The sequence below is a fragment of the Mizuhopecten yessoensis genome, unplaced genomic scaffold (genome assembly GCF_002113885.1).
Source record: "Mizuhopecten yessoensis strain PY_sf001 unplaced genomic scaffold, ASM211388v2 scaffold8949, whole genome shotgun sequence".
Taxonomy (NCBI): domain Eukaryota; kingdom Metazoa; phylum Mollusca; class Bivalvia; order Pectinida; family Pectinidae; genus Mizuhopecten; species Mizuhopecten yessoensis.
In genome coordinates this window covers 65,680-92,326 of record NW_018407803.1, presented here as the reverse complement: position 1 = coordinate 92,326, position 26,647 = coordinate 65,680, and the positions used below count along the sequence as shown (strand labels likewise).

The window sequence follows — 26,647 nt, the reverse complement described above, 5'->3', positions numbered from 1 at the left end:
GCAGTTGTGTTTGGCAGATTTGTCTGAGGTTAGGTCCTCAGAATTCGCCATTCACAACTCCAAATTTGAGAGTCAACCAGCTAAGCTGGAAATTCATGAGCTTTGGCAATGGCCAGGTCCGGCGACTGACCAGGTGGTGTTCTCTCCCAAGAAACACCACAAACTGGAGAAAACCCTGCGGCTTTCTCTCCAGGTATTCTCATATTTTGATTTCCTGCCTGTGACCCTTTCCGTTTATCGGAGGTGCCTATCGGGGAGTCTGAGGTTAATGAAAGTGACAGACGGGCTGTGCAGGATAGGGTGACCTCATCCTTGAACAACTGTCTGAAGGCCTCTGCAGCTTTGCAGTGTACACTGCTGGCCAATTTGGTTCTTACCAGGCGAACCTCTGTGCTTAAAGGTAAGCCTATTAAGGAACCTTACCTTTCCAGGCTTTTGTCTTCTCCCTTCGAGGGCCCTTGGCTCTTTGGGGGTGCCCTTCCTTCTATTCAGAAGTAAGTTAAGGAGGACCCAGTAGCCTTGGCACTTTTGCTTTTACTAGTTGTGGGGGTCAAATTTTGGGTCAAAAATAGCAATTTTTGGCATTTTTTGGTAATTTTTGGTAATTTTTGATGTGGTAACCATGGTTTACACACAACTGACATACATAGAAAAAAGAGGTTTATACACTTCTCAGTACTTTATATGTATTGTAAATGTAATGCAGTTTACAAATATATATACATGTATACATGTGTTGTGTAGGGTAAATCCGCTGTGTTTACATTCCCTCGACATGTGCCTTGTTTATCAGGCTGGCCATTTCTACTGTATACTGCTACCATATACACATAGAACTTTATTTTTTCTTAAAAAATGCCTTTTTATGCTTGATTCAGCTTCACTTTCATTCATTAATACTTAAAACTACTCAAAACACCAACAAACCCGTTATATAGATAGGTCAATATATAGGTCGATAGCCTATTACCTTTGGATGTATAAAGGGGGGTAAGTCGCCCTTGTGAAATTCTGCAATTCATCACATATGTGTCAATTGTGTTATTCGTAAAGTTGATACCAAACATCAAATAGTTCACATGCTATATCCTGATGCATTCATACTAGATTTCAGTCTGTTTCACTCAGTTCAGTACCCGGTAGCCATGGTTACTAATACATAAAGTTGTATTTATTGAAAATGGGTAAATGGTAAAATATCTGTTTTCATTCTAATTACACTATTTTAGATTTTTTTTTCCACTTGATTCAGCATACAGATTAAATAAGCAAAGTCAGTAATGTCAATAAATTTTATTTCCATAATTACAGCTGAAGAAAATCTTTTTTTCTAGCGAAATATGTTAAATGAACAATTTCTGAGGGTCACTGTCAATTCTAGGCGAGGAAAGTAAATAATGGTTGCTATTGTGGCACATGTCTGATTTTTCAGAATATCTGACATTTCTGTGCTGTTCATCGGTTACGGGAAGTGTGTCTGTTGCTAGTTTGTTGTTGAGATGGGTTTCCTAGTGTTCAATTTTTTGATATCAGTGATCCTCGATGATGTCATAGATGCCCATTGATGACTTCATAGTTATGATGACATCACAGTTACTATGACGTCATCAAACAAGACAGTAACATCATAGTATCACTGTACTGTTTGTTTTTCACATGCTCATGCTCTCAAAACATCATATTTTACCCAAAAAGAAATTTTATTCATGAAAACTACAAACCTATTCAAGTTTTCATTTTTCAGATTACCTCCCTTTGTTGGTAATTTGAGAGCAGAATTGGTAAATAAACCTGTCAGGAGAATTCATATTACTCGATCACTATTAAACTGAGATAGGAAACGGATACATCGTTGTGTTCATTGTCTCATTTTCCAGACATTTATAAGGTTTTAATTAAATTTTGGGAAACAGAAAATGAAGTATAAGGTAGCAGTGTACAGTAGAGGGTTGTGTCCATGGGTGATATTTTTGTTAAATGGCTAACCCCTGTATAATGATATGTAAAAAAATTATAAAAATAAAACTGTACTAAAAATGGTATAAGCATGATGAAGTGGGCTATGTGAGCTTCACATTTGTAAAAAAAAAAAAAAAGATTTGTTAGGTTCGAGAATAAAATTTTGGCCATAATCCGTAAGGGTGCCTACACATGAAAAGCTAGCTTCACAGGAGGTAAAATTTTGACAACAGCACACGACGCAAAATTGCAAAAAATCAAGTTTTACAACTTTACTGGGACCCAGATAATTCTGCAACCAGGTAGGTAATCTTTAATTTCAGACAGAACTTAGGAAATTTTTTACTAGTTGTGGGGGTCAAATTTTGGGTCAAAAATAGCAATTTTTGGCATTTTTTGGTAATTTTTGATGTGGTAACCATGGTTTACACACAAGTGACATACGTAGAAAAAAGAGGTTTATACACTTCTCAGTACTTTATATGTATTGTAAATGTAATGCAGTTTACAAATATATATACATGTATACATGTGTTGTGTAGGGTAAATCCGCTGTGTTTACATTTCCTCGACATGTGCCTTGTTTATCAGAGTCGGGCCATTTCTACTGTATACTGCTACCTAAGAAGCAGTATTCTTGACTTCTCCCCTCCTTCCACAACTCTTCCATTTCAGTCCGGGCAAGTAGATCAGAGGTCTCTTTTATCCGGTCTCATAACGGTCGTAGACAGGCCGATAGACATTTGGGAAGGTCTTGGCCTTCCTCAACCGGACCTTCCAGTAGGAGGTCGACTGTCCGCCTTCCTTCCTCAATGGAAGGAGATTACTCAGGACAGTTGGGCATTGTCAATATTTGCTGAGGGATTGAGCATCCCATTGTCACGGGAACCTCCGCTCACAGCAGAGCCAATTTTCTTCCCACCCCCGGTGGATCTAGAGAAGGCTCTAGTTGTCAGACGTGAAATTGCTACCCTAGTCGAGAAGGGTGCAGTCGAGGAGCTCCCACGGCGCCGGTACTCTCCAGGCTTTTATTCACGAATTTTTCTGGTGAAGAAGAAGTCGGGAGCTTGGCGCACGATTATAGACCTAAGTGCCTTCGATCGGTTCGTGGACTCTCCCCACTTTCAGATGGAGACCCCGAGAGGCCTTATTCATGGAGGGAATGTGGGCTACTTCAATAGACTTGAAGGATGCCTACTTCCACATTCCCATCAGGAAGTCAGACAGGAAGTATCTTCGCTTCTCATGCGAGGGCACGATATTCCAGTTCCGGGCTATGCCTTTTGGCCTTACCACAGCCCCAATGGTTTTTACCAAACTACTGCAGGTTGTGGTAGGTTTCCTGCACCAGCGGAGTATCAACATCCATATTTACTTCGACGACTCCCTCATGCTTCATTCACTGAGGGAGTCCCTGGTGCAGGATACTCGACTGGTTTTGAGTCTTTTTCTTAAGTTCGGGTTCATCCCCTCCCGAGAGAAGTCAGAACTGTCTCCCTCCCAGGACTTTGTGTTCCTAGGCTACCGGTTCAACATAACCAGGGGTATAGTCCTTCCAACTCAGGAGAAATTCATCAAGGCAAGGAGTCTGGTGCTTCAGTTTATTCAGAGTTCTGCGGTACAGGTTTGTTGTACCTCAGTCTGCTGGGGTTTCTCAACTCACTAGCAGATGTAGTTCCTCTTGGCAGGCTGCACATCAGACCTCTACAGATGCTTCTTCTCAGGCATTGGGTTCCGGCGTCGCGGGATTGGGAGGCTTTTATTCCTCTCAGTCAGTCGGTCAAGGAATTTGCCCAATGGTGGACAATTCGGAACAATGTCCTGAAGGGGGTGTCCTTGCACAGGAGATCACCCACCATGACCCTGTATACCAATGCGTCCAAGACAGGTTGGGGGGTACCATAACAGGCAGGCTCGCTCAGGTTCGTGGACAGGGGATCACTGTAGAAAAACAACCTATGATATATATATAAGCAAGGGAGCAATAAAAGTTGTATATATGAACTATAATTTAACACACATGTCAAATTATCATTTTATACACAACAAAAACGATGAAACAACAGTTTACCAGGAAAAAAAAATATATATTCTCAGCACTATATTTTAAGTAGGCCAGACAACTCTTGAGTGATTCAAGACAGGCCAAATGTAAATATCTAGTGAACGTTCTTGAGCGATTCAAGACAGTATACATGTAGATATCTAGAGCAAACCCTTGAGCGATTCAAGAACTGCATATAAAATACTCATATATATAAGTAGTAAAGAAAACTTTTAAGCGATTTAAAAGCAGAAAGCTTTTGCCTTGAGCGATTCAAGAGAGGCAAACTGACCACCAGACTTAAGCGATTTAAGAGCTGGCAAGACGAAACTCCTGAGCGATTCAAGAGCCTAGTAGTATCAAGAATAGACAGAAAAATTAAAGCAAAAGCAGTAAAATAATCAACAGATAAGTAAATAATATTACAGAAAAGTATTGGGGGGAAAATAGGAATTAAAACCCTAGGGATAAAAGAGTGAGTAACCCAATGGTAACACAAGATACCCTGTATACAATATTATAAGTAACAACGGAAACTTCAATGAAAACAGATACATCTCATGATCATCACAAAAGAATACAAAAGATGGCAGAAGTAAAATAATCAAACATATATAGCTTATTAGTTGCAACAAAGCTCAGGGAGCAGCTGGGGTAGGTGGGTGTGTACGCGAAAAGCAAACACACCAACACCCGCCGGAAATCAATAATGAGGGGCACTGACAATACCACATACCCTGTAGGGGTTAATGATGATTGGTTAACACTCCCCTAATATGCATAAAAACATAAACATTCAAAACCTAGATACAAGAATATTACCACACGTAAACAAGGAAATGAACTTAAGTAAATTCACACATATATATCTAACTGTTCCACTGTAGAAAAACAACCTATGATATATATAAGCAAGGGAGCAATAAAAGTTGTATATATAAACTATAATTTAACACACATGTCAAATTATCATTTTATACACAACAAAAACGATGAAACAACAGTTTACCAGGAAAAAAATATATATACTCTCAGCACTATAGATCTAGAGAAGAAGGTTGACTCTACTGTGCTGCAGAGAAGCAACTTGACTCTAAGACTTGAAATTGAATAGACCTAGAGAAGGAGCTTGACTCTACTGTGCTGCAGAGAAGTGACTTGACTCTAAGACTTGAAATCGAATAGACCTAGAGAAGAAGCTTGACTCTACTGTGCTGCAGAGAAGCGACTTGACTCTAAAGACTTGAAATCGAATAGACCTAGAGAAGAAGCTCGACTCTACTGTGCTGCAGAGAAGCGACTGGACTCTAAGACTTGAAATCAAATAGACCTAGAGAAGAAGCTTGACTCTACTGTGCTGCAAAGANAAGCGACTTGACTCTTAAGTATAAGTTTTCGCATAAGCCCCATTATGCTTTTCACTTGTGAGCGCACTTCAGAAATAATTTCTACAGTGGACAAATTGTCACAATGGAACAAGATACATTTCTCATGCCACTGATGGCCCCACAAAACACAAGCCATCACTATGTGGTAAAGTTCAAAAAGTGTCAGAGATGGGTCTTGTTTCTTAAGACTGGGAGGGAAGACACCCTTAAACCACTTGTTTAAGAATATACCTCCGAACGATTCAGGCGTAGCATCAGTGAACAAATGTTAGTCAGCGGGAGCTGTAAATGGTCGTCCAAGAAGAAGGATACTCCGTTCCAATTACTCAAGAAAAGGGACCACATGTTGAAAACTGCTGCATGGTGGCTGTGTGGCACCCTATTTGACCATTGACAAACTGACCTCTGACACCTGTCGCATTGCGCGATATGTTTCCCGCGTTAAGTGTGGGAACAAATACAGGGGAAATAAATGACCCACTATACAAAGATATATGGTACTCGTCGTTTTCTGAAAAAGAACCCAAACACCACAATTGCGCCCACGTAGCATGCAGAATAGACGATATCATAAAGCCCTGGGAGTAGCCCGATAGCCTGGAACCTACCTGGTAAGAACCAAGGACTTGAGTAAGACTCGAGGTTCATTTAAACCGAACGCGTCGCGTTCGTGACACCTCAGATGTCAGCCAGTGAAGATACACACGTGTTGTTGTTGTGACAGTGTCGACAATCTTCGCTGTTCAGGGAGCCTGTAGGACGGATTTCACCTGGAAACTTCGAAAGTGCATGCTGGTGATGCATATGTTTCTCAACTCATGTATGCGGTCTCTAAGGTGTATTCTACTTGAGGTTGATTAAGGATCCTCGATTCCGTGCCGAGTTGATGTTCGCTGCCGGCCACTGCTGCAGGAGAAACTTGACGCCGGGAAGAATTGTCACAGAACTCATTGTTGTGGCGACGCTAGTAACGGAATCACTAAATCGCCTTTCCAGTCTGACATAACTGTCCTGTAGTGTTGACACACTCTCTGCCAATCTAGTGACGATGTCGACCAACGTTTGCGTATGCGAACCATCGAGGAATAATATTGATTCGAAGTAACCTGGTCGCCATCTTGTCGCACGGAATTGTGGGATCGCGCACCTCTTGTCCTCGAGTCTCTCAAATTATTTATCAAACCCCGTTTGTTTCCCGTTGGTACTGAACGGTACCGTCAATCTTGTCAATTCCTCTCGGAAACGAGCTACCGGATCGTACGGAACAACTGTAGAATTCCTACTTTTAGACCCCATGTCTTAAAAACTATTGTCGATAGGCCTAAATATTAACGTTATGTATAGCCTAAGGTGTAGGTTGGCACGGTCGAATGCACGTACAATGTCAAGTTTACACGGTAATGACGAATCACGGCGAAGTATTTTGCTCGCTATAATTGTATAGGAAGTGCGTCAAGTCCTTAAACACGAAGTTGTAAGGTGGTATTATTCGTACAACAGTAAACGATCAGTAGGCTGCCTTGCTCCCAGTGTGTACAGTAGCGTAGCCACACCTCAAGTCCAAAAATCACGCAGAAAGTAAACAAACGTTTCTCCTCATACTGATTCACGTTTACAACGTAACAAACTGATATATATAAGCAAGGGAGGAATAAAAGTTGTATATAAACTATAATTTAACACACATGTCAAATTATCATATAAAATTACATGTAACAACACGAATTGCTCCGTTTACTTATGCTACTATACTCCTTGGTACACTTGCAGATGTATGTAAATAATGTACTCAACAAACTGATGCTGCAGTATACATGCATACAGTGTAATAATTATAAGGTGGAGGTTGGGGTGGATGGCGGTAAGCTGATGTAAAATGCATCTGCACGCTCCGATAGTTTCTTAAAACAGTGCGGGGTGACGCTGACCTTTGTTGGTCATTTCATGAATTATGCATGGCTAACTGCTTGACCAATGGTAATTAACCTTGACCTGCCTAGTGATAACTTAAGCCAATCAGCATCATCCCTAATCTAATTATGACTATATTATCACGTGTAAGAAGAGTGTAGGAGACTGTTGAGCTATGTTCTTTGTTCTGCATCTATAAATATAACCTGACAGCATTACGTATACCTAAATTTTAGTACACATGCTGGTACTAAGATAATATGTATATATATATATATATGATATGAATCCACATGTATCTCTAACACACCTAAATACTTAAAAATCAACAATGTTGCACATGACATATAAACAACTGGCTGTTTACAAACAAAGTTTATTATAAATAATTAACTACAATTTATAAACAACCAGAACAATATGATACAGTTTAATAAATGCTATTTATTAACTGTAGAGGTATGCAATGTTATGACCAACATTGTTGTATATGTATTATAAATCAGCATACACATGTTTATACACATAACAGAAGAAATAAACAATACATAAATATATACATTTCATGAGCATCTACATTTAAGGTTTGGCCTTGGGGGCTATATCATACTACACATATATATATAAGCTATGGAAATCTCACGGATTACTGACGTTATCCTACCAGGGGTGAACTTTCACCTCTTGTCCCAGGATTACTGCCAATATATCCCCCCCCCCCCCAGGAGCGAAACGGTCGCCCCTGGTTCCAACGGCTGGATGAGATTTCCCATTATCAATATACGGACCCCGATGAGAGGATATTTCTGACAATCCTGGATCCAGACATGATGAGTAGCTCATATACCTGGATCCCATGAGAGGATATCTGATCAGGAAATTCCTGGGTCCGCATGATATCTAGATCTAATTTGTGGATATAGATCCCATGATAGGATATTTCCTGAATCCTGGATCGGACACATGGGCCCCGTTAGCCCATGTTGTACCAATCCCATGACAGGATTCATCACTGTTGGAAAATCCTGGATCTATAGGATACCTAATTATAACTATGAATACTTTCCACCACCTTTTTTGGACTGAATTTTTGCATATATATTTGAAATAACACCACATCTTCATACGATGAACATTTTTGGTGTACAAGAATAATAAGAATGAAAAAAAATCCTATATTTTACATTAAAATGTTCACATAATGTTTGATTAAATTCAAATGTTCTTTCCCAAGTATTACAATGCAAAAAATATGATGTTTTTTTTCTTTCAGAAAAACACTTTCAGGCTGTTAATTCCATTTTTTGAACCCCTTGCTGTAATTAGGTTAATCAATCATCTAAATAATTAGTAGGGTGATTCAAAATAATAACTCCAGATGTATAAGGGATTGAAAAAAGTTAAAACAACAGCATAAATCTCATAGCACTTCTGAAACAAAAGTTATGAGGATGCAGGCTCCTATGTAAATTTAGCATAGCTGGAAATAGTCCCTTTTTAAGCTTGATTGAAAAATTCCTCCATAAGTTGATAAATTTCATCACAATGAATTTTTTTGCTTCATTTTTCTGTAAAATTTACCTTTAACAACTTGTATGCCATTTTGAAAATTTCCTTTTATCTTTTTGAAATGCAAACAATATGGTAAAACCAGTTGATTCTGATGTTCCGATAGGTAAATTTCATCTGGGGTAGTATTTATGTTTTTCCAGGCTACATACCAAATTTTTGATAAATTTAAAATCCAAGATGGCTGCCATGGTATCATATTTTTTTTCTTTCCCTAATTGCAATAACTCCATACATGCCAGCCATATCTAACGATTTTGGCATGAGACTCACTAAAACTGGCCAAGAAAAAACCTCACGGCTTGAGACCCATTTCTCATGAATTTCAATCGGTCTCACGAAAAGAAACAAAATTTAGTCAATCTTAGTGAATAAACAATAGCTACATGGATTCACACTGACCTTGGTCAACGCGAGGTCTGAAGTCACACGCCAGCCACTGAAACTACAGGCCAGGCCAATTAGCAGCATAGGTGTGAAAGTTCTGAATGGCCCGGCCAGCTGATGGGGCAATTGGCTTGGTGACTTGCTTGCAATTAAATCAGTGATCCAAAAACCAGTCGGGGCTAGTTGTTAAATAATATGTGATGGCAGTTGATATTAACATTAAACAGCAACATAAGAGCTGTTAATTCATTACAATCGAAAACATGGTTTACAGAAATGGAAATGTTGGAGGTGACTATAAAATGGAAACCGGACACCGACATTGAATCCGGAATTCATTCTCTTGCCGTCGGGATGGGATTGATCATGAGTGTTAATGAAAATAACATAAACAGAAGAAAACAAGTTTCTTCAGAATTGGATATATAAAAATAGTAGTTATTGGTTAATTTTTTCCCAACAAATTAATATTAAATATTCCCAATGTTTTGAGATATTTTTTTTCTAACATGGGTTAACAAGGGCATTCCTCTAGAATTTCTTCTTTCTTTAATTACTATTATTTTTTGCCTTTTATGTGATATATTTACTTTTAAATGTTGATAGCTTTATCTGGACCGTAGGTCATGTGTAAACCTTCCTAAAATCCTTTAAAACATCAAAAAATCTTCAATTTTGGCTCTAACAAAGTAATTAGAGGCTTCAGAATATCACAAATGATTCAATACTATGTTATATGCTATAAAATTTATGTTTTAAATGTCTCATGAATTTCTCACTAATTCAGAGAAAAAATCTCACTATTTTTGACCAAATCTCATTAAAAATAATCACTGATCTCACTATTTTGCACCGGAAAGTTATGGCATGTACATATATAACTCATTAACACAAAAAGCTATAAATTTCATCTTTGAGCATGTAATGTAGACTTAACAATGCAAACTTTTTCTTAGGATACATTTATGTCAAAGGTCAACTCATGGTTTTTGGTAGGGGACAAAGTTCAAATGCACTGTTTTGTGTATTAAACTTTGAAAAGCTTGTTCTCAAGATCTTCAAAATCTAGAATCTTAATATTTGATCTGTAAGATGCTGAGATGGTTTGCTATCAGGTTGGAGAAAAATGAATGACTTTGATTCTCTTTCAAGGATGCCAATGCACAATTTTTTCTCAGGACATATTTTGTGTCAAAGGTCAAATTTTGGGTTTTGCTACAGTGGAACCCACTTATTAAGATATCGGTTATTATGATATATCGGTTATTATGATATTTTCCCCATGTACCGATTTTTTCCTTCATTAACTATTTTTTTTAGTTTATTATGATATGGTCAAAGGTGGGACCACGCTTATTATGATATTTTTTTCTGCCGTGAATGGATTTTATAAGGTAAAAACTCAGGTGTGTTGTCCGTGTGAAACACCTGGACAATTAAACAATAGGTCCGGCTAACTGTACATCGCCCGAGGTGATCACCTGTCCACTCCAGGTAAATTTTTCACACCTCGCTTCACCCCAGTCAGCGGAAAATAATAGATGGACCATCGCTTGCTGGTCATACATTTTAGACTTAACAAAACATGTGGTGCAGTTAATTGCTATCTAAAATACACTGGAGGACTGTGTATCAAATTAAAATGATTAGGCCTACCAACATTTTCTAGCACAAATTCCGATAAGAAAACGAGCATGCCTTTCACAAATCATAATTCACAGTTACCTTGACACGTCACATGGGAAAATCATGCCGATTTCATTGAAAATATTACTTCAGAAGTAAGACGTGTGTTTTTAATCACTTAAGCAATAGTTTCTCTATCGCATTAGAAGTTGATTTCCCCATGCCTCCGTTGAAAAAGTGTCAAAATCGGGACATATCGCTCAGACAGCATGGTGCCGAAATCGATCCAAAGTTAACGTTATTATCGTCAACAACTGACGACGGCTGCTTTATTTACAATTTACATTAAAAACAATAATTGGTTATAAGCTCACCTGGTCCAAAGGACCAAGGTGAGCTTATGCCATACCGTGGCGTCCGTCGTCCGGCCGTCGTCCGTCGTCCGGCCGTCGTCCGTCGTCCGTCCGTCAACAATTTCTTTAAACGACTTCTTCTTCTTAACCACTGATTGGAATTTAACTAAATTTGACTGGAAGCATCCCTAAGTGGTGGGGATTCAAAATTGTACAAATGGTGGGGCTGACCCTCCAGGGGGCTGAGGGGCGGGGCCAAAAGGGGACAATTTGGCTAAACTGCTTTAAGCGACTTCTTCTCTGGAACCAAGTGATGGATATCAACCATATTAGACTGGAAGCATCCCTAGGTGGTGGGGATTCAAAATTGTGCAAATGGTGGGGCTGACCCCCAGAGGGCTGAGGGCGGGGCCAAAATCGGGCAATTTGGCTATATTTCTACAAACGACTTCTTCTGTAGAACTATGCACTGGATATCAATCATATTTAATCAAAAGCATTCATGGGATGCAGGGATTCAAAATTGTACAAATGGTGGGGCTGACCTCCCAGGCTAAGAGGTGGGGCCAAAAAAAGTGTATTGCCTGGAAATGGTTGAGATCCCCACCATATAACCACATATACAATTGCTGAGTATAAAGAGAAGAATGCACATTTGCTTCCAGGATGGCCCTAGGGTCTGGCCCCACATATACTGATCATTTCGACGGCACAACAAAATCTTCTCGATTTTTTCCAACACGCTGATATATATAACAATGAACAAATTATTTCAGTTATTACTTCATCAGTTTATAGTTATATTTTTCCATGTTTCCACATCAATCTATGTCTGATTAATATAAGGCATCTCACTTCCGGTTCAGACAACATAAAAACGATTGAAAACAGCTTGATGGGTTATTATGATATATCGGTTATTATGATATTTTTCTCTGGCAAATAGAATATCATAATAAGCGGGTTCCACTGTATTTAACATCTTGTGTCAATAATGTTTTTTTTTCAATCTAATTTGATAACATTTTTATTTCAGGCTCATGGCACCAGTTTGATGGCTTTGTCTATGGAAAACAAGAATCGTCATTCGTCGATGTTGTAAAAAAAGTCTTTGGAATTGATGATCATATGAAAATCATGAAAGACGATGCTGACAAAATAGTTAAACACCAGTTTGAGAAATTGCTGTTTGACCTACGAACACAAGTCATGACACCGGAGGAGTTCTTTGACATGCTGCAGTGTATGTTGCAGGGTTTAAATTACGTGTACATCACAAGAGGAAGAATTTGGTACTCAACACATGATTTTCATGTGTTCGCTGGAAAGGTACATCTTAATTATTTATTTCAATACCACCCAAACAAATTTATGTTTTGAGCTCTGTCACTTCTTTGTTTTTGTAATTTAGTAAAGGTACACTGAAGCAAATTGGTACAAGTTATTTGGATAAATTTTAACCAGAGATGTAAACAAAACACATTCTTGAAAGTATCTAAAATAAGTAATAGGAACCCAGGTATCAAACCAAGGGCTGGTCAAAGGACAGTTACCTGATTGCTGCAACAGCACAGTCCAGTTCTGCTACAATAATACAAAAACAGGACAATATTTATCAGGGCCCATGCACACATGTATTATAAGATTTTGGAAGTAGATAAATGCATTTATTATGCCCCCACCCCCCAAGTTTTGTTGGGAATATGTACTCTGTCTGTCTGAATAAATTATATAGGTTTCAGTTACCGCCACATTTAATGGAATTATGCCCCTTTGGTAAAAAGCATTGTTCACACTCCCACTCTGTACTGCATCACTTTGTATATATATATTCATTAAGATGATGTGAAAAAAGAATACAGATTGGAGTTGCCTCCACATTCAATTCTGAAAATAATCCATTCGAAAAATGAAAACAATACATTTGTAAGCAGACGAACAACGTATGGCAAGCCAGAAACAAAACTGCTGTGTTTGAATGAAAAGCGATGTCCAGAGTGAGCATTTCTATAAGAAGCAGGAAACTTGCTTTAAAAAAAATATGGAAGACCTTTAGTTAATGCATTTGATCAAAAGGAAAATGTCCAACACAACTCAAATTGTTATACAGTAACTTTATTTGATACAAAATCCAGTCTATAAAATTTACAGTACAAGATTGAAAGAAACTTGTCTATAACAAATACTTCACATTTTTAGGTCACCTGAGCTTTGCATTTCAGTACCCCCGAACTATCCGTTCTCCCTTGGGGAGGGGGTAAAATTTACTATAGTTTATAAAGGGAAATAACACTTTTGTGTATATTTGAGAAGCATCCCTTGAGGAAGATTGTATCAAATTGTAAAATTGGGATTCCTGCCCCAACCCCAGGGTCCAGGGTTGGGCGCCAAAGGGAAAGTTAACTTATGTATTTCAAAAATCTTCCTCTCGAGACTCAGAGGTACTACAGTCAATTTCTCTGCATAGATGGAAAGATCATCAGGGGCTTTATTTAAATTGTAAATTTCAGTACCCCCGGGCCATCCTTTCTCCTTTGGGGAGGGGGTAAAGTTTACTATAGTTTATACACTTTGAGTATATTTTATCCATTTTCAGCAGGGAATTATTCAAACTTGGTTGGAATGATTATGATGCCAGATGGCAATTTATAAATGGTATGAAAAAATAAGATCCTGCCCCACCCCCAGAAGCTGGAGGGGTGGGGCCCAAATGGGATTATAGTTAAAAAATCTTCTTTAACATCAGACTCAGATGTTTTACTGTTCTTGGATAGAAAGGTCCTTACCTAAATTACCATTACCTAAATTGTAAATTTCATTATACCCCAGGTCATCTGCTCTCCCTTGCGGAGAGGGTGTAATTTTCAATAGCAAAATAATTTATTTGAATAGTTTTTATACGCCCGTCGAAGATGGGGACGTATTATGTTATCGCGTGAGCGGGCGGGCGCGGACGGGCGGGCGGGCAGGCAGACATGCGAAAGATGTCCGCTCGATATCTCAAGTAATTATTAACAGATTAACTTCAAACTTCACAACAGGGTTAATTACCATGAAAGCTCGGACAAGTTCGATAACCACCATTATCCGACCATAATTTGTGGAGTTATGCCCCTTTATGGACTTGCCGAAACAGTGTCCGCTCGATATCTCGAGTAATTATTAACGGTTTAACTTCAAACTTCACAACAAGGTTAATTACCATGAAAGCTCGGACAAGTTCGATAACCGCCATTATCCGACCGTAATTATTGGAGTTATTCCCCTTGGTTTCATTAATGCGATGCATGCGTTCCATGATGTTGTAACCTTGTTAAATTTCTTATCCTTTGGTGACATGACAAGTATTGTATTTCACTTTGTTTACATGTTGTTTTTCACATTTTGTACAGACTCAACAATGAAATTGAGCTACAAGTACCTATAATATAACTCAGGTGACCGCTAAGGCCCTTGGGCCTCTTGTTAATTGTAAAATATCAGTAGACCTCATTCTTAAATTTCAGAAACTTCGTTATGATATTTTTGCAACAGAAAAAAGTCAGGCAAGATATATATACACTATGCTAAAAGAGGCTTATTAAGATATAATATTTGAAAACTTTTAAGATAAGATGTGCAGTAAAAAAATATATAACTTGCCACAGTCAAAGTAAAGATATAGGCTGAAAGAGGTTGCACTACAACTTTTTTCAGGCAACAGGAGGAACTCTTGGCAGAGTACTGCATTTCCATGTCTTATTTAGCCATCAGGTTATGGATTTGCTTGGATTTTTGGATGTTTTCATGAGTTCACCATGATGAACCCAAAGGAAAAAAGAAAGGAAACAGGATATGTAGTTATTCTGGGATGTGTATCAAAACAAAGGGCCGCTCTGATGTTATTCCAGATTTTATTTAGTGAAACTGTAACAAATACAATCGACAATTACTGACTAGAAATTGACAACTATCATAGACAATTTGATCTATAAAGTTAGCAATAAGTACTCTACTAATGAAGTTAAACCTGGCATACAGATTCTAATTATTTCTACAAGTTGACGAACTCTGTTTTTAGAATTGAGAGTTACGAAAATACAGGCTTTTTGCTGACAACACTAAGAATTATTTGGGCAACAATGCAAACACCAAATTCATTATAATCAGCACATTAATTAACCTTAATAAAGGATAAACTTACTTTATGTCTTTGCCAAGATCACACAAGATAATGCGGCATGCTAGCACTATAACTCGAGGTCCTTCAGTGAGTTCTCAATAGGGGACGTAACTTTGTATGATAAAATTATGTAGTACTTAAAGCCGTCAGGGAAAAACTGGAAGCAACCGGTAATGGGGGCAGGAGACGGCCTTTTAAAAGCGAAGAAACTGATTGTCATTTCTGGCACAGAATATATCGAATTTCTATAACTAGTTGGTCAAAATCTATCTTTTATTTCTGGATTTTTCCAAAACCAACTTCTTGAAATATGTTACCATGTGACCTGATCTTCTGCATAATGGACATTCTACTTGTATCATCATAAATGTAATTGAGGCAGCAAAGAAGGAAGATGTACACCCTTACAATCTCGCTCCACTGTTTGCAGCCACTGGATGTTTCTCAGTTTTCGGTCCTCTGAAATGAGGCCATATATCACAAATTCAAGATATTTGTACAGAAATTATGTTCATTCTCTCATCACACCTAAGGAGCTCTTTAGCTTTATTATCTCTGTCAAAAAATGTCAGAACATATCAAATAAGTGTAGCGATCAATCTGAAATTATGAAAATTGATCTTTTATGGAAATCATATCAGATAGAATAAAATATCAATAAGGGAACTCTTTAAAAACAAACAAAAATAACTTGGATTTTTCCATACAATTCATCTGTCCATACAATTCATCATACAATTCATCTGTCCATACAATACAATTCATCTGTCCATATAATTCATCTGTCCATACATTTCATCTGTCCATATAATTCATCTGTCCATACAATTCATCTGTCCATACAATTCATCTGCCAAAGCTGTTTAACAGACAGTCAACACCACTCATCAATTAAAGTGACACCAAGAATGAGGACCTATGTGCTGTGTGTTGAAAATGGCAGCCTGATGGGTTGAGACTGCAAACCAGTATCAAATTTGTAGACAAAGGACAATATAACAGATGTTCTAAATGGGTACATGTACTTTGAATTTTTATACCAACATTGAAAATTGTGTACCAACATTGAATGTTTGTCATAGAAAGATGACTTTTCTGTGTCCTTGCTTTGCCCTGGAATCATTATTACTGAAACAAAAATAGACATTAGTGTAAATATTTTTCTAGATAAACTAAACCTTCTGTATATTATGTTGACCTTTCCATGGACTCTCCTAACATTATAACATTAATTTATATGAAAGAATTCATTATGTGACTGTAGTGTTGTAACATAAATTAATTCCTTAGTGTACTGCCAAACCGTGTTCTGCAGAGATGTTGGCTATTATTATAATTGCCCTTTGTCCTTCAGTCTCTCATTTGGTCCATCCGTCCTTAATTCTTGCATGGCTGTGGGGATCTTTCTCAAATTTCACCTGAAGGTTTCTGATGGTTCTTAGTTATGCATATCAATTTTTGAAACTTGTCAGATAAACAGAAGATGGCTGACAAGCAGCCATCTTGAATTTTGAGAGTTAAAGTTTGTTTGCACTATTTCTCAGAAAGTTCTTGAGGAACGTTTCTCAGATTTTATATGTTAATAACCTAGAGGTCTTTGTAATGATTTTTGTTTTGGTGCTTAACAGTGTGACGGGCTTTAAATTGTTGAAACCCTATTCAATAACCAAGACTAGAATTGAAGGTCACATAAGTAAAATAAGTTGAACTCTTTCAATAAAAAGTTCACAAAAAGCGTCTAATGATAAATATTCCAACAAAGATCCATAGTGTACAGTATAATGATATTTTGATAATTTTTTCAGATGAAACTTTTCACAAATAACATGTGTACACTCCTTAACGGCCTTGACCAGTGAATGCATTTTGTCCATGTGCCAAATTTCGCATTTTGTGCTGTTAGTAAGTAAGTTTGACAATCTCTACCAACTTTGTAACTGTTGTGTAAATCTTCACATTTAAGACAAACAGAAAAACAAATTTATTCCTGGTAAATGTGTTTAGCAAGCTATGTCTAGACTGAGTGAAATTGTCCACACCCAAGCAGATAGAATGATTCAAGTTGGTGTTGTCCAAACTTGTAGAACCGCTTCCAAACTGCACTTTTGACATCAAGAAATATTCCTTAATTATGGAGAAACCACTAACATGAACAGCACCTTTGTTTATGATGTCCAGCTGTACATTATGTCCTGCAATGGCGACAATGTGTTGCAGGTCTTGCTTGGTGCAGGAGACATCTCTGCTTTACTAAACGGGATAGGGCATGTATCTTGGTCTCAGATGCGTCTTGGTTCTACTTGGACAGAAGTGACGACTGCTTCTAATTGTGCCGCTGCATTGGAGAGCGTTTTCAGGAAAATTGTGTTGTGGAGTGTTGTCCCTTTGGTGGAAGTAGTATGATGGTCTTGGGTGACATAGCAGTAAATTCTAGAATGCCTCTATGGTCATTGATGAAAATTTGACCACTGCACGCTTGTAACTATGATGAAATCCTGAAAGCCAACGCCACACCATTTATACAACAATACCATGGTATGCTGCAACATGACAATGGCTAGAACACTTTACACATCTTGTGGCTAATTCCTGTTTTATTGGCCTACAGTTATCACCTGACGTATCGCTTCTGGAACAGCATTCCCAACGCATTTTCCAATGATTTTGTTGGAATCCATATGGTGCTGGTGCAATTCATGCACTACTTCTAATGGTGGACATATCCTATATTGACATTGTGATCTGGCTTAGGATACACTTCATGTTTGGTTGTGCCCTCTGAAAGCAATGGGTGTTCTTTGAATAATTTTGAATTAACAGATCTTTGATAAAATGTTGAAATGTTGTCCTACAGTTCTGAAACAGATTTTTTATATTTCTATATTTTGTTATTGTCTTTTACAACATTTTACCTCTGCACAGTTCTTTATCTCTGCTAGTATATATTTGACTTTGAAACTCTTTGAAGGTCACAAATGTGGAATATTTAATAGCATATTAGCACATAAGCCCCATTCAGCAAATTGTTCACAGCAAATACTATAAAAGATCTATAACTGTTTATATTTTCAGATATTCAGACAGTCAATTATGACATTTGTACAACAGATAACCAGTCAAGGATTGGACTTACCAGAACATCTGAGACTTGGAGTCATTATCAGTTTGATAAATGTAATCATGTGTATGGCACCATTTGATGAGAAAAATGAGAAAGACATGGAAACACTGTGTTTACTGCTCCAGCTTCAACCTTCAGATGAAAAAAGTCTTAAAAAGACAATAGAAGAGCTCAAAACGCTGTTTCCAAATAAACTGAGGTATGGCTATTTGTCTAATCTTTGGTCTGCTTGCTTGTCATTTTGCAGATCTATGCTGACAATTGAAGATATTTTGAGGATACATATCGGAAATGACAGTTAAGCGGAGTGCAAGGAAATATAGTCGCGATTTATTAAAACTGGCTTTAACTAAATTTGTCGGGAGAAATGATGAGCAATGTTGACTCTGTGTTTGTAAACACAGGGCATGGCCTTCCTAAGGGCAAAAAGCAGGGTTCTATTGGTACAAGATGGTAGGCTATTCAGCTTGTCCATGGTCTGTGTGTCTGTTATCCACCCTTAAATAGAAGAACTGAACAGATCTTGCTTAAATGTCATAATAAGGTTCCCATTGATCCATTTAGTTGTACATGTTTCATCTAGGGACTGATCAGAAAAACAAGATGGGTGCCCTTTGATTTTGAGATTTCAAATTTGTTATCACATTTTCTCAAGAAGTACAAGAGAGCTTTTTAAGAAATTTCAAATGTAAGTTACCCTTGGCAATTGTTGTTCATGTTTTGTTTTGGAACTGATCAGGTACTGCCCGTAGGTCGATATTTTTTCCTCCGGGAACTCCAGTTTTCCTCCACAACCAAAACCTAGCACGTCCTTAAATGACCATAGCTGTTAATAAGATGAAAAATACAAACAAACCAAACCAAAGGGACTAATAAGAAAAACAAGATGGCAACCAGGTAGCCATCTTGGATTGTAAGAGTTCAAAATTGATATCAGTATTTCCCAAAAGGTAATAAAGAGATCTTTCTCATATTTCACATGCGCGTTCCCCATGGACGAGGTAGTTGGGTATGTTTCATTCTGGGACTGATCAGGAAAACAAGATTGCCACAAAGCAGCCATTTTGTACTTTGAGAGTTCAAGTTTTTTCATTGCTGTTTCTGAAGCCATGCACAGATCTTTTTTAAATTTCATATTTAGGTTCCCTTTGGTCCAAAATTGTGCATGTTTTATTTTGGGACTGATTGGAAAAGCAAGTTTGAAAGTTTGTAATCCGTATTTCCCAAAAATTTCTTTTTCAAATTTCATATATAGGTTTCCTGTAGGTTTTTATTGTGCGTATTCTGTTTTTGGACTGATCAGAAATACAAGATAGCCACCTGGCAGCCATTCTGGATTTAGAGAGTTCAAGTTTGTTATTGCTATTTCTGAAAAAATTAACAATGACTTCACTTTGAAAGGAAACTCTTAAACCCAGCAGTATGAATTTTTTAGCCCACCATCATCTGATGGAGAGCTATTCAAATGGCCCTGCTTCCGTGGTCCGTCCGTGGTCCGTCCTTAAACAATTCTTGCTATCCCTAATTCTCAGGAAGAACCAGAGCGATCTTTTTCAAATTTAATATGTAGGTTCCTCTTGGTCCCTAGTTGTGCAGGGCAACTTTTAAGACTGATTGGATAAACAACATAGCCGACAGTCAGCCATCTTGGATTTTGACAGTGAATGTTTGTTATCACTATTTCTCAGGAAGTACTGGAGAGATTCTTCTCAAAATATATATGTAGGTTTCCCTCATCCTGTAGTTGTGCATGTTTAATTTTCAAACTGATTGGATATAGAAAATGGCCAACAGGCCACCATCTTGGATTGTGACATTAAAGGTTTGTTATCACTAGTTCACAGCAAGTACTGGAGACTATTTCTTTTACAATAAGTACTGTACAGTACATTTCACTTAATATCACGTCCGTTAATGTCACTTTTAGGTTATTATCATGTTTTTCTGATGCACCGTTTTTCCTGCTATATAATCTATGCAATTCAATTCTTTTATTATCACCTGATTTTATGTCGATTTCTCTTAATATCACTTTATTTTGGCCACATCATTGCTTGTGACTGTCAAACAATAGGTTACACCTGGCTGACTGTTAAACAATAGGTTGACCTTACATACTTGTTAACAGGATATTCACCTGTGGTTTGGTAAGCCAGGACAGTCTTACATCTGTAAACTTTTCTAATGCCAAGTGTGATGTAATCTTTCAACTAACATGCATGTGTACTATCTTCCATTACAGCTCGTCTCCAGATTGAATAAATTTACGTTGTCGTGAAGTAGGCATACAAGTGGATGGTGTTCCGTAAAATATGACGAATGTTGATTGAGATTAAAATAAAGAGTGTCTTTCAAACAATAAGTTTCTTAAATTATTTAAGTTTGACCAAGGTTCACGTACAATACGAAAAAATCGTCTTTGTTTTGAATCTCAAATAACCCACGTACGACGCCGACATGGTGTTGTCGTAATTCTACCGTATGCTGCTGGTGTAAAATCGTGATCTGCGAGAATTTATTCATTGCAAAATTATGACCTATGTTTAATTACACTTTCCAAATGTTGATGTAATAAAGTGATTACCTTTTGTGTTATCATTTATTGTTCAAACTATCGTAACAGGAGGTTACATTTTTCACTTCCCTCGTTTACGGCTGGATTAACCCGATTTTATAACACGGCATCTGATTGCCTGGTGTTCTTATTTGCATATTGAGGTCATCCAATGAAATGCTACGAAAAGGTCACCGTACGATAGCGGTATTTAACATAGACAAACTCGCAGAAAACGATGTCACACTTGCAGCAAATATCTAAAGAAATTAAACCATAAACTATAAAAAGATGTACCTAGCGAAAGAACAGTATATATATCAAGATAAATGTAAATATTTACCAAGTCTCATGTTTACAATTGAATTTGGTGCAGAATACCAGCCAAACACTTGTATGCCTTCATCACTACTGCAGTAAACAATCACAGTGACGATCGTACTGATCATCATTTTGCAACTAACTATATGAAATGTAACTGCATACTGAAATAAATTACAAAGAATATATGTATTTTTATACTTATTTACGTATACTATATTTCAACTAGAGTAAAGAACAAGATTAGTTACAAAATATTTTTATTTTACAATCTTCTTCGTAGAGCCACAACACTTAGGCATTTGACTAAGTTCACTTCCGGTTTTGAGGGATGAAAAACGCCAGAAAATACGTATTCTGTTTATGTCATGTTTCGGTTAATATCATGTTTTCCGCTGACAAATGGGAAGTGATATTAAGCGGAATCTACTGTACTAAATATATGAAATGACAAACTCACTTTGAAGGTTGTCTTTTATATTATATCAGGTCACCTGAGCTTTAGCTTAAGTGACCTATTGCTATCCGTCTTCGTCCGTCGTCGTCCGTAGTTGTGCATGTTTAATTTTGAGAATGATTAGAAAAACAAAATAACCAACAGTCAGCCGTCTTGGATTTTGACATTGAAGGTTTGTAAAGTATCACTATTTCTCAGGAAGTACTGGAGGGGTCTTTCTCAAATTTGATATGTAGGTTCCCCTTGATCCCTCATTGTGCATGTTATATTTTGAGACTGCATGATCATAAAAGCAAAATGGCTAAAGGAAGAACTAAACAGATCTTTCTCATATTGCAATGATCGATTCTATTTCTTTTACAATAAGTACTGTACTAAATATGTGAAATGGCAAACTCACTTTGAAGGTTGTCTTTTATATTATATTAGGTCACCTGAGCTTTAGCTTAAGTGACCTATTGCTATCCGTCTTCGTCTGTCGTCGTCCATCGTCCGTCGTCCGTCGTCCGTTAACATTTTACATTTTCAACTTAGGCTGAAATACTGGCCAAGGGATTTCATTAATATTTCATGGGAAGGTTACTGACATCTCCCTGACCAAGTGTTGTTATTTTTCGGGTCGATCAGAAATCCAATATGGCCACTACGGCCGCCATTTTGAAAAACTATTTCTAACATAAAGTCAAGTTCTGCTGGGCCGATTGAACTGAAACCAGGTAGGAATGATGGTCTCATGGTCCTGACAAAGTGTTGTTATTTTTCGGGTCGATCAGAAATCCAATATGGCCGCCACGGCCGCCATTTTGAAAAACTATTTCAAACTTAAAGTCAAGTTCTGCTGGGCCGATCGAACTGAAACCTGGTAGGAATGATGGACTCATGGTCCAGACAAAGTGTGGTTATTTTTCGGGTCGAGCAGAAATCCAATATGACCGCCACGGCCACCATTTTGAAAAACTATTTCAAACTAAAACTCAAGTTTAACTGTGCCGATTGAACTGAATCTTTGTAGGAATGATCAGCTCATGGTCCTGACAAACTTATGTTAACGTTATACTTAACTATTTTGTACTCAAATTGGTACATATTTCAACAACAAAAATAAGTACTGTAGGACTCAGGTGACCGTTTAGGTCCATGGGCCTCTTGTATTAAGTTTAGATCAAAAGTTATCTCAAGGTGCATTTACTGTTAACATGACTCGATCAAACAGATTAGAGGAAAGAAGAGAAAAGATCGAACTGACAAAGAACCAATGAAGATGGTACAATGGTGGGCGCTAAGATCCCTCTGGGATCTCTTGTTAAAGACAAGATGAATTTACTGTTGACTAAGGCTATCAAAAGATACATGAAAAGGAGAAAAATTAAGAGAAAAAATATAATTTACTTAGAACAATTGAAGATTATATGACGGGGGTTGCTAACATCCTTTTGGGATCTCTTGTTAATATTCTTCTTCTTTTTCTGAACAGATGCCATTCGATGGTGGTCCATTGTCTGTCTTTGAACAACTCTTGTTATCGCAATTCGAAAGTGCTTGAGCAATCTTTTTCAAACTTCACATATATAAAGTTTCCCTTTATCCGCAGTTGTGCCTGTTTAATTTTGAGACAGATCAGATAAACAGAATGGCTGACAGGTGGCCAACTTGGATTTTGACAGTTAATTTAAGTTTGTTATCGCTATTTCTCAGAACGTTTTGGAGGGATCTTTCTCAAATGTTATATGTTAGTTCATTTTGGTGCCCATTGTTAAAAATATCCCTGGCCCTTGCCAGAATTCACCCTTATTGACAGCACTTCTTATAAAGTAAAAAGTACATATTTTTAGCACATCCATTCCTGTACAATAACCTTTGCCATAGTGGCAAATAATGTCTGACATTAAGGGGTTTACGTTTATGTACAAGATTCCTGTTTAGGATTTCCAACATTGCACTTTGTACCTGTAAGGAAACGGAAAAGCATAGAAAGTAAATTTCTTTTTTTTTTTAGATCTGATAAAGATCCTTTCATGGTTGGTGCCAAGATCCTTCTTGGATCTATTGTTTTAAAGTAAAGGGTTAATAAATGCTGGTGGTAGAGGAGTAGACCAAATAGAGGAAATTAAAATATCTGTTTAACATCCTTCTTCTTTACAGCTGGAAGGACTTAAACCAAATGTGGTCAAAGTCACTTGATGTTGTATAAATGGAGGTTGTGCCCTTCCTATAAGTGCAGGTGCTGACTCCTCTAGGGATAGAGGGGTAGGCCAATACTGGGGTAAATTATTTGACAAATACACTACCAGAATTTGACCTTGCATTAGTTTTCACCCAGTGATGAGGTCTAATAGAAAAATGTAATCAAAATACTTTTGATAATAAATAAACCTGTAATGATACAAACAATTGCTTGGTATGTAAAGATGAATAAACATTTGCCACCAGAATTTCTCCTGGGTTCTGTCCCTATCCCAGGGATGAGACAAAACAAGGAATTGGGGTCATCACGTTTAAACACTTCAAATTCCCACCCTAAAATGATATATATATACTGTATATATAGAACACAGCAACGCTACCAGGATAGACCCTACCATTCTTACACAAAGTCTGACCAGCCAACCATGAAATTAGCACCAGTGTCATGGAAATTGTCAAAACCACAATCGGGTCTGTACGCCCAAGGTCATGGTCGCCGACATTGAGTTAAAAGTCAAATATGTTGCTGGGGTCATACTGTCTGACTTGTTTAATTTAAAGACAACTTATTAAAATGTTATGGATATACCTAGGAAGGAAAGGCGGGGCTGCATTCCACTTTATTGTTTGTGCATATGCCAGATGTCACTGTGTCACATTGAGGGTACTTGATTACAGTCTTGTGACCTTTTAGGGGAGCATATTCCATCATTACTATTTTTTTGTTATATCTGAATAACAGAAGAAGAATTTTCAGTTGTTTGTATTTGGAAAAATCTTTCTTTTATTGAAGGGCTGTTACAAACACACTGCAGTTGATGAGTAACTTTATTGCTGGACACACTGGGAATACCTGTTGGCTATTGGTTGTACCTGTGCTGCACTTTCTTTGGGGAAAAAATTCTCCATTTCAACGACCATCAACAGAGATTGGACACAGTGAACGTGTTCCTGTGTGGTGGGGTGTCGACGAATACAAATCAAAACAGGAATATTTCGCTGGAAAATCATCATGGAACTTGTAAGTATGCCTGACCAACATTGTATGGACAGTTCATGTCATTTATATATACTATTTTCTCTAAGTTACATGCTAAAGTCCCTTCCTCTTGCTTAATACCCTGCCAAATTCAGAAATGTTTAATGAGGCTGCGTTGACCTGATCATTAAAACATCAACAAATATAATGCATTTCATTCTTTCATCATGTGTTTCTTGTAATCAGCAATCATTCCATCTCAACTTGGCAGGTGATACATGCACTACATTGGAATTCCTGTTTCTTTAAACTACATGTACTTCTTCCAAATAAGCAGGAGTCATAGTGTCATGCTATTCATTCTATTGCATGCTGAGATAAGGGGCTATCAAGGTTTATCTCCCTGACCCATTTCAAATTGATGTCAATGACCCACTTTCAGTGTCACAGGAGTCCAATATGTTAAACATGTTAAATGTCTTTGGAATAACCAGGAAGCCGAGGGTTTTAGTATTTGTTTTTGATGAAGGACTATCAGTTAGTTTGTTCTAGTGTTCATGCTGCACCTTAACATATGTATAGAATCACAGGGTAAAACTTGGGTAAATATTTGAACAAATTCTCAATAGCTATTAGACCTGTGGTCATATTTGGCCTATACATGCTAGGAAGAAGGACTGTGGAATTGCTTTGAATGTATAACCTACCTGTCAACTTTTCATTTAAACAACTTCTTCTGAAGAATGGAATGGCCTAGAGTTATGATTCTTGGCTGGTAACTTCTTCGGATAGAGCCAAACAACGCTTACAAATAAAAATGACCTTGACCTACTTTTAAGGTCACAGAGTAAAATATGTTTAAAACTTCACGGGACATCTAAAGAACTGAAATGCCTTAAGTCAAAACATTTTGGCTGGTAGCCCTGATCCACTTTAAAGATTAATAACAAGTGAGTGAAACAGGCCCATTTGACAGGGGTCAAATATGTAAAAAAAACCATCAAATGACTTCTCCTGAACAATTGAATGGCTTTGAGTCAAAATATCAGGCTGGTAGCTTCTTTGGATGAAGCCAGACAAACTTTATGAATAAATACGACCTTGACCTGCTTTCAAGGTCACAGAGGTCAAATTGTCAAAAACTTAAAATGACTTCTTCTGAGGAACTAAAAGGCCATGTGTGATTATATTTAGCTTGTAGTCTGTTACTTTTGTTTCAGTGATACATTTTCAGGGTCACAGAAAGGTCAGATGAGTTCACACCTTCAATCATCTCAGTATTTGTATAACCAGCAGCTATTATATTTAGCTTTTAGCTATAAAGTGCTGGATATGAATAAGTGACTTAAAAACATCTTTGAAGGCAAAATTACTACGGTAACCATAAATCTCCAAAAAAGTTTGATGAATTGTTAAGTGGCAGGTCACTAGTGAAGAAAGTTTTTTTTAGGTTACCTGAGCTTTGCTCAAGTGACCTATTCTAATCGCTTTCTGTCCGGCGTTGTCCGTCGTCAGTTGTGCGTAAACTTTTTACATTTTCAACTTCTTAAGAACCAGTGGATGAATTTTTTTCAAACTTTGTCAGAATTATCCTTGGTAGATGAGGCTACAAAGTTGTAAAATTGGGATTCC

The 26,647-nt window shown here is 37.5% G+C and overlaps 1 protein-coding gene across 1 annotated transcript in view; it reads left to right on the top strand.

Annotated features, from left to right (window-relative positions):
• The window catches only part of LOC110456917 (E3 ubiquitin-protein ligase rnf213-alpha-like), a gene marked incomplete at its 3' end in the record, with an annotated part of 132,105 nt that overhangs the window by 45,302 nt on the left and 60,156 nt on the right, over nucleotides 1-26,647 (top strand). The window contains exons 7-9 of the mRNA XM_021507975.1: nucleotides 12,274-12,566; nucleotides 18,472-18,719; nucleotides 24,830-25,057. Of these exons, the coding sequence (XP_021363650.1) occupies nucleotides 12,274-12,566; nucleotides 18,472-18,719; nucleotides 24,830-25,057 (769 nt within the window). The remainder of the gene's footprint in view (nucleotides 1-12,273; nucleotides 12,567-18,471; nucleotides 18,720-24,829; nucleotides 25,058-26,647) is intronic.